The 14,355-nt window shown below is 41.2% G+C and overlaps 1 protein-coding gene across 2 annotated transcripts in view; it reads left to right on the forward strand.

Annotated features, from left to right (window-relative positions):
- SNX25 (sorting nexin 25) overlaps positions 1–14,355 on the forward strand; it is an 84,238-nt gene that overhangs the window by 42,112 nt on the left and 27,771 nt on the right. For both annotated transcript variants that reach the window (XM_024759957.1, XM_024759958.1), the window contains 2 exons: positions 8,510–8,691; positions 11,626–11,757. In XM_024759957.1, coding sequence (XP_024615725.1) covers positions 8,510–8,691; positions 11,626–11,757 — 314 coding nt within the window. The remainder of the gene's footprint in view (positions 1–8,509; positions 8,692–11,625; positions 11,758–14,355) is intronic.

Genomic DNA, 14,355 nt, shown 5'->3' on the forward strand with positions numbered 1-14,355 from the left:
ATACATTTCTGTTGTTTATAGCCAGCCGGTCTGTGGCATTTGGTTATAGGTGCCCGAACTAAGATACTGGCCAAGTGTAGGAATTCTAGTAGTAATGGAACACATGCTACATTTTCCCTGCAGTTGGATGTGAATGAGCCCAGTATTTCAGCTCCCTTTAAAGCTTTCCCCCACCCCACTGCTGTTCTGGATCCTGAAATGTTATCAAGAATAGTTAAAGTGGGGCTTCTCTGGTGGCGCAGTGGTTGAGAGTCCACCTGCCGATGCAGGGGACGCGGGTTCATGCCCCGGTCCGGGAAGATCCCACATGCCGCGGAGCGGCTAGGCCCATGAGCCATGGCCGCTGAGCCTGCGTGTCCGGAGCCTGGGCTCCTCAGCGGGAGAGGCCAGGACAGTGAGAGGCCCGCGTACCGCAAATAAACAAACAAAAAAGAATAGTTAAAGTGATAACTAATTAAGAACCTGCTGTACAGCACAGGGAACTCTACTCAATACTCTGTAATGGCCTCTATGGGAAAAGAATCTAAAAAAAAAAAAAAAAGGGTGGATATATGTATACATATGACTGATTCACTTTGCTATATACCTGAAACTAACACACAACGTTGTAAATCAACTATACTCCAATAAAAATTAAAAAGCAAAACAAAACAAAACACATAAGCTGTTTCCCCGGTAGGAAATAAAGGATCCTCTATGGACAAACAGACCCTGCAAATTAACAAGACTAATGATACTGACACATTAAATGAATTGTTAAATAAAGAATAAAGTGATTCAAGGGTAGTATTTATTCAGCTGACTGCAAAGAGGGACATAATGTTGATTTGAGTCTGGTAGCAACTGCTGTATATAAATACTGCACTCTTGGGGGTGACGTGCTCATCGTGTAGATGGGGAGGTGTTGGCAACATTGTGTGTATCTCGTTTAGAGTGTGAGTAAAGAGTTTTGGAACTGAATGTGTCAAGCAGAAGTGTAGAAGAACTTCAGACTATATTAAGTATGTACATACACACAGTTACTTGTTGATAAGAACCATAATGATTTCCATTAGGAATTATTTTTTTAAATAATATTTCTCATCTGATTTGGGATGTAAAGGTGTCCCTGCCTGAAAGAAGGAGCTACTCTGTAAACTCTAGCGGACTTCTCAGAGTCCTTTCTAATGCTTGTGATCTAACTCCTAGCATTGCAGTAACTTGACACAGTTTCTAATTTATGAATGACCTAAACTTACAAAGCACCCCAGGCCATTGCTGCAGGGCGCTTGCCAGGGTTTCCCTCTGCCCAGCCCTGATGCTCTGAGTGCGGCAGCGTCCAGAGCTTGCGGTTCCTTCCCCAACATCCAACACAGCCCCATCCCTTACCTGCCTTGAGGGACCGAGGGCTCAGGGCACTTCCGTTACACTCTCTACAGAGAGTGTAGTTTTATATAGTTACATGTAAAATTACACATATATAATTTTATATCCAACTCTGCTGCCACCTCTCTTCTCCCAGAAAACTTTAGTCATCTTCCATTCTAAGACCTGCATTTATACGAATAAAGTTCAGGTCCAGAGATGTTCAACAGGTACCTGGTTAGTGACATGCTGATCTGGAACTTGAAGCCACGTCTCCTGGACTTTAGTCCTGGACTCTTCCCACCGCACTGCTCACTCACACAGGCAGATGCTACGCGAGTCGTGCTCCAAACTTAGAAATCGTATGCATCAGAACTGCGTTCTAAGTGTCTATCTTCTGTCTGTTCAAGTCGCAGTTCTAATGTGGGAGAAGGGTTCTCCCGGCAATTTGATGTGTGGATTTAACTGATAGGACGCTATTATTTAAAAAATCTATTGCAAGCATGCTGGAGGGCCTTAAGCCAAAGGAAGTACTGGAAGTTTCAGCCCTTGAGATGTTTAAAGGAAGGAGATAAAAGGTGCGCTGTAGGCACCCTGACAGCGTGCCTTGCCTGGCCTGTGAGGCCCCTGTATTCTTCTCCACTATAACGTGAGAGTCTCCACCATCAGCTCCTGCGATAGGATCTCTGCTTATTCCTCAAATATACTTTCTACTAAAGTGGAGTGACACACTCCAGACTTTGAAATTTCAAGTGTTTGGTGTGGTAAGAGAATCCCACTTGTAAAACAGAGAACATTCCGGCCTCAAGTTGAAAAGAAAGGTAAATATTGTTTTAGTTCCTGGGCAGCTTTTGAGGTGATTTTCAGATAACTCTGAAGAAGTTTGTGACGATCAGTAACTACTGAGAATTGCCATCAGCTTCACAGTAAGAAGGAAGCACCATTTCTCCTTTGGAAACTGGACTAGTCCCTGAGTAAATCCATACCTGTTTCTTGAACCCTCTTCTCAAGGGGGTTTATTGAAACTTGTATTTCAATGTCCAAGAAAGATTCAAAGACTTGTTAGCCTGTCGGTGACGTTTTCTAGCGAGGAACCCCCTAATCCCTTCCCTTGATTGCGTGGGGGGGGGTGTGAGGAGACCTGTGCATCGTGGGGGACAGAACCCAATGCTGGGGAGTCGGGGTAGTGTAGCCTTGCCTTCTGCACTCTCACAGGAGCTGTGCCTCTGTATTAATACTTCTCAGTGGGGTGGGAGGACAGGGGCATTTGACAAGGTCTGGAGACATTTTTGGCTGTCACACAGGGGGAAAGGGATGCTACTGGCATCTAGTGGTAGAGGCCAGGGATGCTGCTAAACATCCCATGATACACAGGACAGCCCCACAGCAAAGATTTATCCACCCAGAATGTCGCTGGTGCCCAGGCTGAGAGATCCTGCTGTGTGTCATCCGTGGAATTCCTCAATCAACCTGCCGAGGCTGTTGCAGTTAGGCTATGCCTTGGAATTTGATAGCGCACTAGGAGAAAAGAAATAATCTATTGTTGATACTTTTGAGTACTTGAAAAATACAGCGGTGCCATTTGAATCCAGTTATACTTGTGCTACTTCTGGAGCCCTTGGTTTGCACTGTAGGTTACTTTACCCTCCTTTGCCACATTGGAAATAGTATCTAACAGTTGTCCCCTGGTGTTTTTGTTTTACTGCAAGTCACTTTACTCACTTAAGGAAGAACTATATCATGGGCAGAAGGCTTACAGCAAAAAGCAGTTCTGTGATGTTGTTCATAGGTCCACTGAAATATCCTTATAGAGTTCGCCTAAGGTCTAATCCAAATGTCTTTTTCCGCAAATGACCCCCTTTCCTTTTGCTCTGACCTCAGTAGCATCTAGACTCTATAGGAAGGAAAGCAGTAGACATTTATAATTAATTGTTGTAGAAGATTATATCACTTGTGTGTTCTTCTCGGCACCCGTGCAAAGAGCCACTGCCACCCAGTGTGTCACCTGCCACTGTTTGTGGTCTCGGTCTTCTTTTTTAAGCTGGATTAAACACTGTGTGGTTAACCGGTTTTTAACAGTGTGCAGCATTACCTAGGTCTCTGCAGAGAGACAGCTGCAGGAGTCTCGCTTGAGCTGGGCAGCGCATCTTCCACCCTCTTGCCTGCGCTTCTCTTGGCGTGAAGATTTCTTGGATGGACGGGTTCTCAGGTCACAAAGAAGCGTATTCATCTGCATCGCTGGATTTACTGGGATTTTTGCACGGCAGTCACGTGCGCTGCTGGAGTGCCCTGTTAGTCGTTTAGCCCTGAACATGGCATTGGTTTTCTGAGGCAAAAATAAACAGAATTGTCTAAGCAGCAAGTTGCCGTAGCGTTTGTTAGCAACAAGCTTTGTCATCAGACAATGGCTTGCCTTGCCCTTAACAAACAATGCATTCACGTGAGCAGGGGACATTCAGGCAGGACTCCAGAATGTTTTCTCAGCTCTGCAGCTGGGTTTTAGGGGAAGGTTTATTCTCTTTCTTCCTTCCCTTTGGAATTTGCCTCAGTTTTTGTCCTTTTAGAAAGACTTTTAAGCCTTCTCAGGAGAAGAATTTGATTGTTGTTAAATGTGTGTCAGTTTCTTTCTCTATATCTTTCTTTTTATTAGTCTGTTTTAACCCAAAATTAAAATTGCAGTCTAGGTTTGTTCTATAAAAGGCAAGTTTTTGTCCCCCAATTTTAAAGTAGCTTAAATGTTATGTACAGAATTTAGAGTTAAGGATGTATGTTTCGAATGTTTAAAGTAAATGTAACCAATGCAAAATAGTTTAAGGATATGTGCTTTAAATCTATTTAAAATAACTGTAATCAATGCAGAATAGTGGATTATAACTGTAGGAGTTTAAGCTCCTTAGAATCTAAGTATAATGGAACTAACATGAGCTTTGGAGGTAGAAAAATAAATGAAAACTTTTCTGAAAAATTCACTAGTCCCAGCACGTATTTCTTTAGGTATACACACGAATAGTTTTAGTTTGCAATAGGCTAATTTGGGGACAGACTACATTTACTTTTGTCTTCCCACTAAGGGGGCTCTGAAATACGCTTTTTTCCTCTCGAGATGAGTGCTGAGTTAAGTTCTTTGGTCAGGGCCTCTCTGTCAGCCAAGAATAAGATATGCTGAGAAACCATCACTGAGGTCAAATGAAAATGTCTCCTCAGCACATGTATGGAAAACATCCTGTAATACCTGACAGACCCTCTTGAGCGAGGCTGACTGTTGACTTGAAGTCTGCCTGTGACCGTTGGTGATAAATGTCAGAAAAAGCTGCTCTGAAAGACACAGTGTTTTGTGGTCCTTGCCTGAGTTTTTCCAGTTGATTGTTCAGCCTGCCCAGGCGCTATTGTAAGCATCTGCCGATTGACTCTGTGACACGAGGGCAGTGACGACCACCCTAGAGAATTGGAGGTCTCCCTAGGTGTGTAAAACTTCACTTAGACTCCGTGTCCAGGGGCACCGAGAAACACACCACCAACCCTCTTTTATTGTCGCCGGTTCCAGTCTAAGTCATGTGTGTTCTGACTCACCTCCAGAGCTGTGCTCTGACCTGCCCAGGAAGGTTCATACCCATCCAGAGGTCGCCTCGGCCCTGGACACCACCTGAAACAATCCCGCCGTGTTTCTGAAGTGAGCTTGTTCTTCTGCTTTCCACAGTGGCTTTCACACTTTGCCCACTTTCCTCAGGCCTCTGTCCCCTCCCCCTTTCTACGCACCTCCCTGAGCAGATAACCTCCCTCCCCACTTCCAGAAACCAGAACCTAGGAAGGGAACTGCTCCAGCTCCCCATTTGCTTGTGTCTGCATCCATCGCTGTGCCTTGCGTGTTACCACAGTGGAGGAGGTGGCCTTTCCCAAAGCCAGCCTCCTCAGGTGTCTACTGGGTACCCATCTGTCACCTTTTTTTCTTTTAACTGGTTCCTGCTCATCAGCATTAAAACCAGCTCATTTCTTGTCCATTTAAAAAAGAAGAAAGAAAAGAAAAATGCCTTCCCTCAACCCAGCCCTTCCCCGCCTTCAGGTGTGTATGCAAAGCCAGTCAGTTGTCCCCAAGGAAATGCTCAGCGCTCATCGTTTTTAAAAATTAACGTAACAGAGTAAGCTGAAGAATGGGAGGTGAGGAGATTCACCCTGGTTCTCTCCTTCACAGCCAGAGTTCTAGAAAGAGCACAATACCTGATCCACAGCAAGCACTCAGCTTGATCTCTCTGTAACATTTGACACAGATCGTACATCCACTCAACACATTTTATGAGTCCCTCGTGTGTTGCCAGGCACTCTCGTAGGTGCTGATGGTACAACAGTGTGTGAACAGACAAAACGCTACCTTTATGAGGACATACAGAATAACTAAGTCGAATATGCAGTATGGCAGTCGTGCTGTAGAGCAGGGGTCCCCCAACCCCCTGTCAGGAGCCGGGCTGCCCAGCAAGAGGTGAGCACCGAGCCAGTGGGGAAGCTTCATCAGCTGCTCCCCATCGCTCGCATCACCGCCTGAACCATCACCCCCCCCCACCCCCCGTCCACGGAAGAGCTGTCTTCCACGAAACCCGCCCCTGGAGCCAAAAAGGTTGGGGACCGCTGCGCTAGAGAAGGAAAGACGGGAGAAGACTGGTGTTTTAGGGTGTAGGTTGCAGGTAGAAGAGAGTGGCCGGGGAGGTCTTCCCTGAACCCTGAACTAGGGACCTGAAGGGGGTGGGGAACTGAGCCAGGCAGATTCCTGGGAGATGAAGGGGCCAGGCTGAGAGGATGGATAGTAAAGCCCGGAGCAGGGAGCTACCCAGTGTGTCCAAGAAACTGGTCACCGTAGACCATGTAGTATGTGACTCCATTCATACGAAGTGTCCAGGATGGGTAGTCCAGAGACAGCCCTATAACGTAGTGATTCACTATTTTTATAGATTATACCCCATATAAAGTTGTTATAAAATATTGGCTATATTTCTTGTGCTGTATGCTATATCCTTGTAACTTATTTATTTTATACCTGGTAGTTTGTACCTCTTAATCCCCTTCACCTGTGTTGGCCCTCCCCATATACTCCTTCCCTCTGGTAGCCACTGGTTTATTATCTGTATCTGTGAGTCTGTTTCTGTTTTGTTACATTCATTCGTTTGTTTTAGTTTTTTTAGATTCCACATATATGTGAAAACATATAATATTTGTCTTTTTCTGTCTGACTTATTTCACTAAATATAATAGCCCCCAGGTCGATCCACATTGCAAATGGCAACATTTCATTCTTTTTATGGCTGAGTAATATTCCATAATATATATTGGGTGGGTCAAAAAGTGCCTTTGGTTTTTTAAGTAAAAACAAAAGACACATTTTTCATTTTCACCAAGAACTTTACTGAACAGTGTATTCACCCTTTTGTTCCACTACCTTCTGCCATTTTTCAGGCAACTTCATAATTCCACCTTCCCAAAACTTATCTTTTTGAGCAAAGAACTGTTCCAGGTGCCTTTTACAGTCTTCCAGGGAATTGAAATTTTTTCCATTACGAGAAGTTTGTAAAGACTGAAATAAATGGAAATCTGAAGGTGCAATATCTGTTGAATACAGCGGATGAATCAGAACTTCCCAGCCGAACTGTAACAGTTTTTGCCTGGTCATCAAAGAAACACGCAGTCTTGCATTATCCTGATGGAAGATTATGTGTTTTCTCTTGACTAATTCTGGACGCTTTTTGTCGAGTGCTACTTTCAGTTGGTCTAGTCAGGGGTAGTGCTTGTTGGAAGTAATTGTTTGGTTTTCCGGAAGGAGCTCATGATAGAGGAACTCCCCTCCAATCCCAACATATACACAACATCATCTTCTCTGGATGAAGACCGGCCTTTAGTGTGGTTGGTGATGGTTCATTTCACTTGCCCCATGATCTCTTCTGTTCCACATTATTGTACAGTATCCACTTTTCATCGCCTGTCACAATTTGTTTTAAAAACGGAACGTTTTCATTACGTTTCAGTAGAGAATCGCATGCGGAAATATGGTCAAGAAGGGTTTTTTTTTGCTTAACTTACATGGAACCCAAGCATCAAAGCAATTAACATAAAACCAAGCTGGTGCAAATGATTTTCAGTGCTTGGTTTGGGTATTTTGAGTATGTTGGCTATCTCCCGCGTGGTATAATTGATCTCGATTTTTTTTTTTTTTTTGGTACGCGGGCCTCTCACTGCTGTGGCCTCTCCCATTGCGGAGCACAGGCTCCGGACGTGCAGGCCCAGCGGCCACGGCTCACGGGCCCAGCCGCTCCGCGGCATGCGGGATCCTCCCGGACTGGGGCACATACCCGTGGCCCCGGCATCGGCAGGCGGACTCCCAACCACTGCGCCACCAGGGAAGCCCTGTTCTCAATTATTGTTTCGATTTGATTGTATCAACTTCAGCTGGTCTACCCGCCCGTGGAGCATCTTCCAGCAAGAAATCTCCAGCACAAAACCTCGAAAACCACTTTTGACACGTTCGATCAGTCACAGCATCTTCTCCATATACTGCACAAATCTTTTTTTTGCATTTCAGTTGTGTTTTTACCTTTCTCGAAATGATAAAGAATAATATGCCAAAAATGTTGCTTTTTTTCTTCCATTTTCAATATTAAAATGGCTACATAAAAATTCACCAATCTTGATAAGTTGTTTTTTAAATGCACGCTGATGTGACAGCTGACGCATACAATCTAACGAAATTGTTTCAAATGAAGTTAAAGACAACTAAGTGCTACTAGAGCCATCTCACGGAAACAAACAAACCTTTTGGCCAACCCGATAGATATGCGTATCACATCTTCTCTATCTAGTCATCTGTTGATGGTCACTTAGGTTGCTTCTGTATCTTGGCTATTGTAAGTAGTGCTGCTATGAGCATTCGGGTGCATGTATATTTTTGAATTAGTGTTTTCATTTTCTTTGGATACATATTCAGGAGTGGAATTGCTGGATCATATGGTGGTTCAATTTTTAATTTTTTGAGGAACCTTCATATTGTTTTCCATAGTGGCTGTCCTTTAGTACCCACTGCGGCTCAGAACGTACCACATCAGACATTAATCTGGCCCACAGTTGCTGTGTTCCCTCTTTTGTACCTTGTCCTCTGAGTGTGTACTATCCATCTATCTCATTCAAGGTAAAGAAACTGCTGCTATGAAGGCTGATCTCCTGAGGGCCAGGAACATGAAAAGGTACATTAACCAACTGACTGTGGCAAAGAAGCAGTGTGAGAAGAGGATCAGAATCCTGGGAGGCCCTGCCTACGACCAGCAAGAGGATGGGCCCTTGGATGAGGGGGAAGGGCCTCAAAGCCAGAAGGTGGAACTTTGTAGTTTCTTGTTTTGCCGTTTCATATTTGTTACGAACACGGCTTTAATCACATAGACGATCTTTTCACTTCTTGGTATTTAACCTAAGACATATATTCCAGAACATAGACTCACATGTTGTTCTTGTAGGGCTCTCAGTCCATCTTTCCTTCTTGACTTCCATACTGTTTTTAGTTTGCTAAATTTTTTGGCCTGAATACAAATCAGGTAATTTCTTAAAGAGTGTAAGTATTTTATTATAGTTAAGAAGCTGTGCTACAGAGTCAGAAAGCCTGGCTTTTAATCCCAGGTCTGCTGGGGATTGACTTTGGGCACGTTCTACTTATACTCTACTTATAAAGTAGGGTTAACTGGACATACCCTACAGGGCATGATAATCATTAAATTAAATAATGCACATAAAATGGTAAGTATGGTACTTGGTGTATAATGAGCACTTAATAAACATTTGTTATTACTGGCAGTAATTATTCAGGGGTATGTTTAGTGATGTTATAAATGTAAGAGGAACCCAATTGTGGTCTCTCCTTTTGGGATACAACATTAGTCCCAAGATCCTAATTCTCCACATTCTCATTAGTACGCCGTAGGTAGTGTCATGAGTGTATCGTAGGTATTCAGCAGCTAGAGAATCTTGGGCCTGGGTCCCTCTTGGTAACATGTTGGGGGTATTAAGAGCACATTTACTTACTCTTCTAGGCCTTGTGGTCCTTTTGAGTGCTTAGGGGGTATATTTCCTAGAGAAAAATTAACCTGCTGGTCAAGGGGTAATACACACAAAACATAAAACTAAGTTAATAGAGTATGCATCATGAAACCAGATCCAGTGGGTTTGGGAGATAGTGAAAAAGGAGTAAATAAAAATCCCTGAGGGGAATAAAGAACAATCTGCCTTCATAGGCTACCTTCCAGCCTGAAATACTTCATGGCCTTCGGCATATGTGACATCCACCAGGACAATTTTTTGTCTTCTGCCCAGAGATTATTGATTGTGGCATCAGCCCTCCCAGAATTTACCAGAAGTCTTAGGACAGAAGGAAACGTGCTGATCCAACAGAAGGAAATTAATGCAAGAGCACAGTGTTTGCTATATGGAAGCCCTTAGTAAATGTTAATTGGTATTACATTGTCTCTCTCTCTCTATATATATATTTTTTTAATCATATATTTACAGTAGTGTCAACGTGGACCTACCCAGTCTTTTCTTTCCACTTCCACACAACAGGCTCAGAATTACTGAGATTAGTTCATCTTACCTTAACACAATGAGATTGAGTTCATCTCATGTTAACACATTTGACTCAGAAGTGTGTAGTCTCCTTATCCTGGTCACACAGACCCACACCGTTAGTGTAGGTGTGAATCAGTGAAAGGCTTATGCAGGCTTCAAGAGAAAATAGAAAACAAATGGAGTAGAGAACTTGGTTAATTCACCAGCTAAGATATGAGATATTTCAGATGTGTAGTTAGACTTGAGATATATTTGCTGTCATTTATTTGCATATATTTGCACTTTTAGAACTAAACATAGGAGTGTTCATAAGACACAATAAAAGAATCTAAAAGTGGCTAATTTAGAAGATGTTTTGGACTTGATTTTGCAAATATGTGGATTTGTATCTAACTTGAAATTCATTTCAATCCATGAAATTATACTGGGAAGACTTCTTTAGAATTGTTGCGAGTCTTTCCTGCTCAGCTCCTCCCCATGTTAAAAATGGATTGCTGTCTGAGTGATCTGTCATTCCCAGCCAGAGTCGACATGGGAGCCTTCAGACTTCTTTGGAGCCTGTACAGTTAGGATTTGTACCGAAAAATGCTTCGCTGGTAGGTGTACATAAAGTGAGGATACATGCTACGGTCTCCCAAAGTTAGTAAACTAAATCCTAAATATTAATGGTCTGTAGCAAGGGATCACTTTTGATTACTTAGTTATCAAAAGTTGTTAGAAAAATGCCTGCCCACAGGCCTGTCCACAGAACAGATTGAGGACTTACTGTCAGTGGCAGAAAGAGTTGAACATGCATTGATCATATGCACTTGATTTTAGAAAGATCTTAACTGGTAACATTTCTGAAATTTTTCAGTCGCCACGATATTAATTTTAAAAATCTTAAATGTAAGTTTTCTTTTCGTTGCAGTATACATAGACATCATTTTTATTACTAATTAATAACTAAGGATATAGGAGTTAAACTCCTTCTAAATTAGTTTGAGGCATTTCTCCTAGTTGAGTCATGAATTATTATGAAGCTCATCTGCTTTCTCATACTATAGCAGTCCATACTCAAGATTGATCTCACTGTGTCTTCAGATAGTGGTTTTTCTTTTCTGTAAGCATTCAAAATAGTAAACAAAGGAGTAATTGTGATACATCTCTACAATAGTTTTATGGGCCAATTAAAATGCATACAAAAGATTTTTTTAAACGAATGTGATATTATAAACAAAAAGACAAGGTATGAAATCATTTGTAGATTTCCTCAGCTATATGAAAATAGGATGGAAAGCAAAAATGCCAAATTATTAGGTTCCAGCTTCCTGGTCTTTTATATATTTCTCTTCACTTTTTCTATTATTGGCACGATTGCTTTTAGCAATACATCCCATAAGGCAGGGATTTTTGTCTGTTTCATTTCCTAGAAATGTGCCTGATACAGAGTAGATGCCAAATAAATCTTTTGCTGAATGAATGAATGATTAATAGAAAATTGGTATTTATTGAATATGTGCATTTTGAATATTCAGTAAACTTTTTAAATTTAAAATTTAGGAAGGTGAGAGAAGTACTCTATTACATTGACTATGAACTTAGAAAATGACACATTTTTTCCTGAATGTAGAAAGTAATCCATTGGAAGTTAAAGCAAACTGATATTTAAAATTTGATTTTTAAAAACTTTCTCTTAAATTTCCTTCATAGATTCTTCAATTCGAAGATATCTTGGCCAATGCTTCCTACCGAGAGCACTTTCGAACATACATGGAAAGGATGGACAAGAGAGCTCTGATTAGCTTTTGGGAGTCTGTGGAATATTTAAAGAATGCTCACAAGGTAGGATATATAGGCCCAAAGGAATATTAATCACTAGCTGATAAAAACTTGTATGTTAGGCAGTATGTCTGTGTTTCTTAATCAAGCTGTAAGATAAGATACATTAAAAGAATACTTTAAACCAAATATATTATCGGCATTATGTTCTAGCCCATAAATGGTAAATAGAATTAGATTTCATTTTTACAAAAAGTGCTTTTGAATGTGTAGTCAAGGAAAAAAGATTTACAAATATTCCCAATTATTGAATTTAGTTTCAGGTAGTTACTTTTTTAACCCATTATAAAAAAGGCATATACTTATTACCCACATGGCTGTTACAATAAATTTGGTCTTATCACCTACACTTCAATCTCATAACCTTGTTACTTTTAATATCATAATGTGCACATTTTACACAACTGTCCTCCTTTTACTTAATTTAAAATAAGACTGTGTTAAGCAAGACAAAAAATAATTTTTGGTTACAGATGCCCATTACAGCACAAAGCCCAACAATAAGCATTGTGTTTTGCACTTGGCAAGTTCTCGATATATATTTAAGAGTTAAACTGAAGAATGTGAAATATATGTGTGTGTGTATATATATATATGTCTAAAAACATATATAACAATATGTACAACATATATAATACATGCATCTTGAGAGGCCTATTTATTTTTAACATTTTTATTGGAGTGTAATTGCTTTACAACAGTGTATTAGTTTCTGCTTTAAAACAAAGTGAATCAGCTATACATGTACATATATCCCCATATCTCCTCCCTCTTGCGTCTCCCTCCCACCCTCCCTATCCCACCCCTCTAGGTGGTCACAAAGCACCGAGCTGCTCTCCCTGTGCTATGCGGCTGCTTCCCACTAGCTATCGGTTTTACATTTGGTCGTGTGTATATGTCCATGCCACTCTAGGCTTAGTAAAGTAAGCATAGACAGCACTATGTACATTAAATTACTCATTTGCACTTCATATGAATGTTGCTAGGGCTGAATACCAGCTTAAAATACATCATAAATTACAAACTACTTTGGTTAAGGAACTAAATCCAGTCTCATAGTATTTTTAAGTCTTCTTAGGAATGTCTTTCATTGTTCATTTATAAGCCACAAATTACCTCATTTTACTCAGTATTATATTTGCCAAATTTATTACATATATTATTTACCAGATTTGACTACAAGCTTGACTTTTGGCTGCTCTCAGAGGAATATTGAAAAGAGCAATTTAAAAACTTTTCCTAAACTACTGAAAACAAGTTGAAAAATGTCAATGCAATAAGAGGATATAGCTTCCTCAAATAGCTGTATTTTGACCTAGCAACACTGATTTGGATGTAAAACTTCCGGATTGTTTGTTATATTCATAATATTGGTTAAGTCGTTTGTCTTCATCTTTTGCTACCGTCGAAGACTTTTCATAACATTTCTAGAGTTAATAAGTTGTCTATCGCGGCAGTGTGGAGGTTATGTTAATGATAAGTTGTCTATCGCGGCAGTGTAGAGGTTATGTTAATGATAAGTTGTCTATCGCGGCAGTGTGGAGGTTATGTTAATGAGATGTTTGCACTTCCGAATTAGGCTTAGTACACTTAGGCGGAGACCTTGCTTAAGACCAAGCTGTGTAATACAAGCTTGATTACAATGTAGTAAGTCATCATTCTGAAGCATATTTCTCTTGCTTTCTGTAATTATACAATTATTATTTTTGTGGTACGCGGGCCTCTCACTGTTGTGGCCTCTCCCGTTGCGGAGCACAGGCTCCGGACGCGCAGGCTCAGCGGCCATGGCTCACGGGTCCAGCTGCTCCGCGGCATGTGGGATCCTCCCGGACCGGGGCACAAACCCGTGTCCCCTGCATTGGCAGGTGGACTCTCAACCACTGCGCCACCAGGGAAGCCCTAATTATACAATTATTATATTGACTTTCTCTGGAGTGAGAAGTTGGCATTTCTAATTATTTTTACTAGATGAAAAAGTCATACTGAATTTAGCCGATCAATTGTATTCCTGTGGAACTGAGATTTATGAGAAGGAATCCACTGCAAGAAGAGAGCTGTTCTCATTCTTATTTTTTTCCTTCCAGCATTAAAAAGAAATTACATTTGTTAACTGTTCAACGTAAAGTGTTCCTTTTAAGGAACCAGTTGTTTTTCCAGGGTCTGACACTCACCCCTTGGCCCTGAATGTGCCCACAAAAGCCTTTGCACACTCATCCTACATTCTAATACAATCATTATATTGACTTTCTCTGGAGTGAGAAGTTGGCATTTCTAATTATTTTTACTAGATGAAAAAGTCATACTGAATTTAGCCGATCAATTGTATTCCTGTGGAACTGAGATTTATGAGAAGGAATCCACTGCAAGAAGAGAGCTGTTCTCATTCTTATTTTTTTCCTTCCAGCATTAAAAAGAAATTACATTTGTTAACTGTTCAACGTAAAGTGTTCCTTTTAAGGAACCAGTTGTTTTTCCAGGGTCTGACACTCACCCCTTGGCCCTGAATGTGCCCACAAAAGCCTTTGCACACTCATCCTACATTCTGCATGGCTCCCTTCCACCTTTAAAATGCAGATAATTCAGAAGAAAATAGTTTTTCTC

This window comes from Neophocaena asiaeorientalis, unplaced genomic scaffold (genome assembly GCF_003031525.2).
Source record: "Neophocaena asiaeorientalis asiaeorientalis breed wild unplaced genomic scaffold, Neophocaena_asiaeorientalis_V1.1 scaffold521, whole genome shotgun sequence".
Lineage (NCBI taxonomy): Eukaryota > Metazoa > Chordata > Mammalia > Artiodactyla > Phocoenidae > Neophocaena > Neophocaena asiaeorientalis.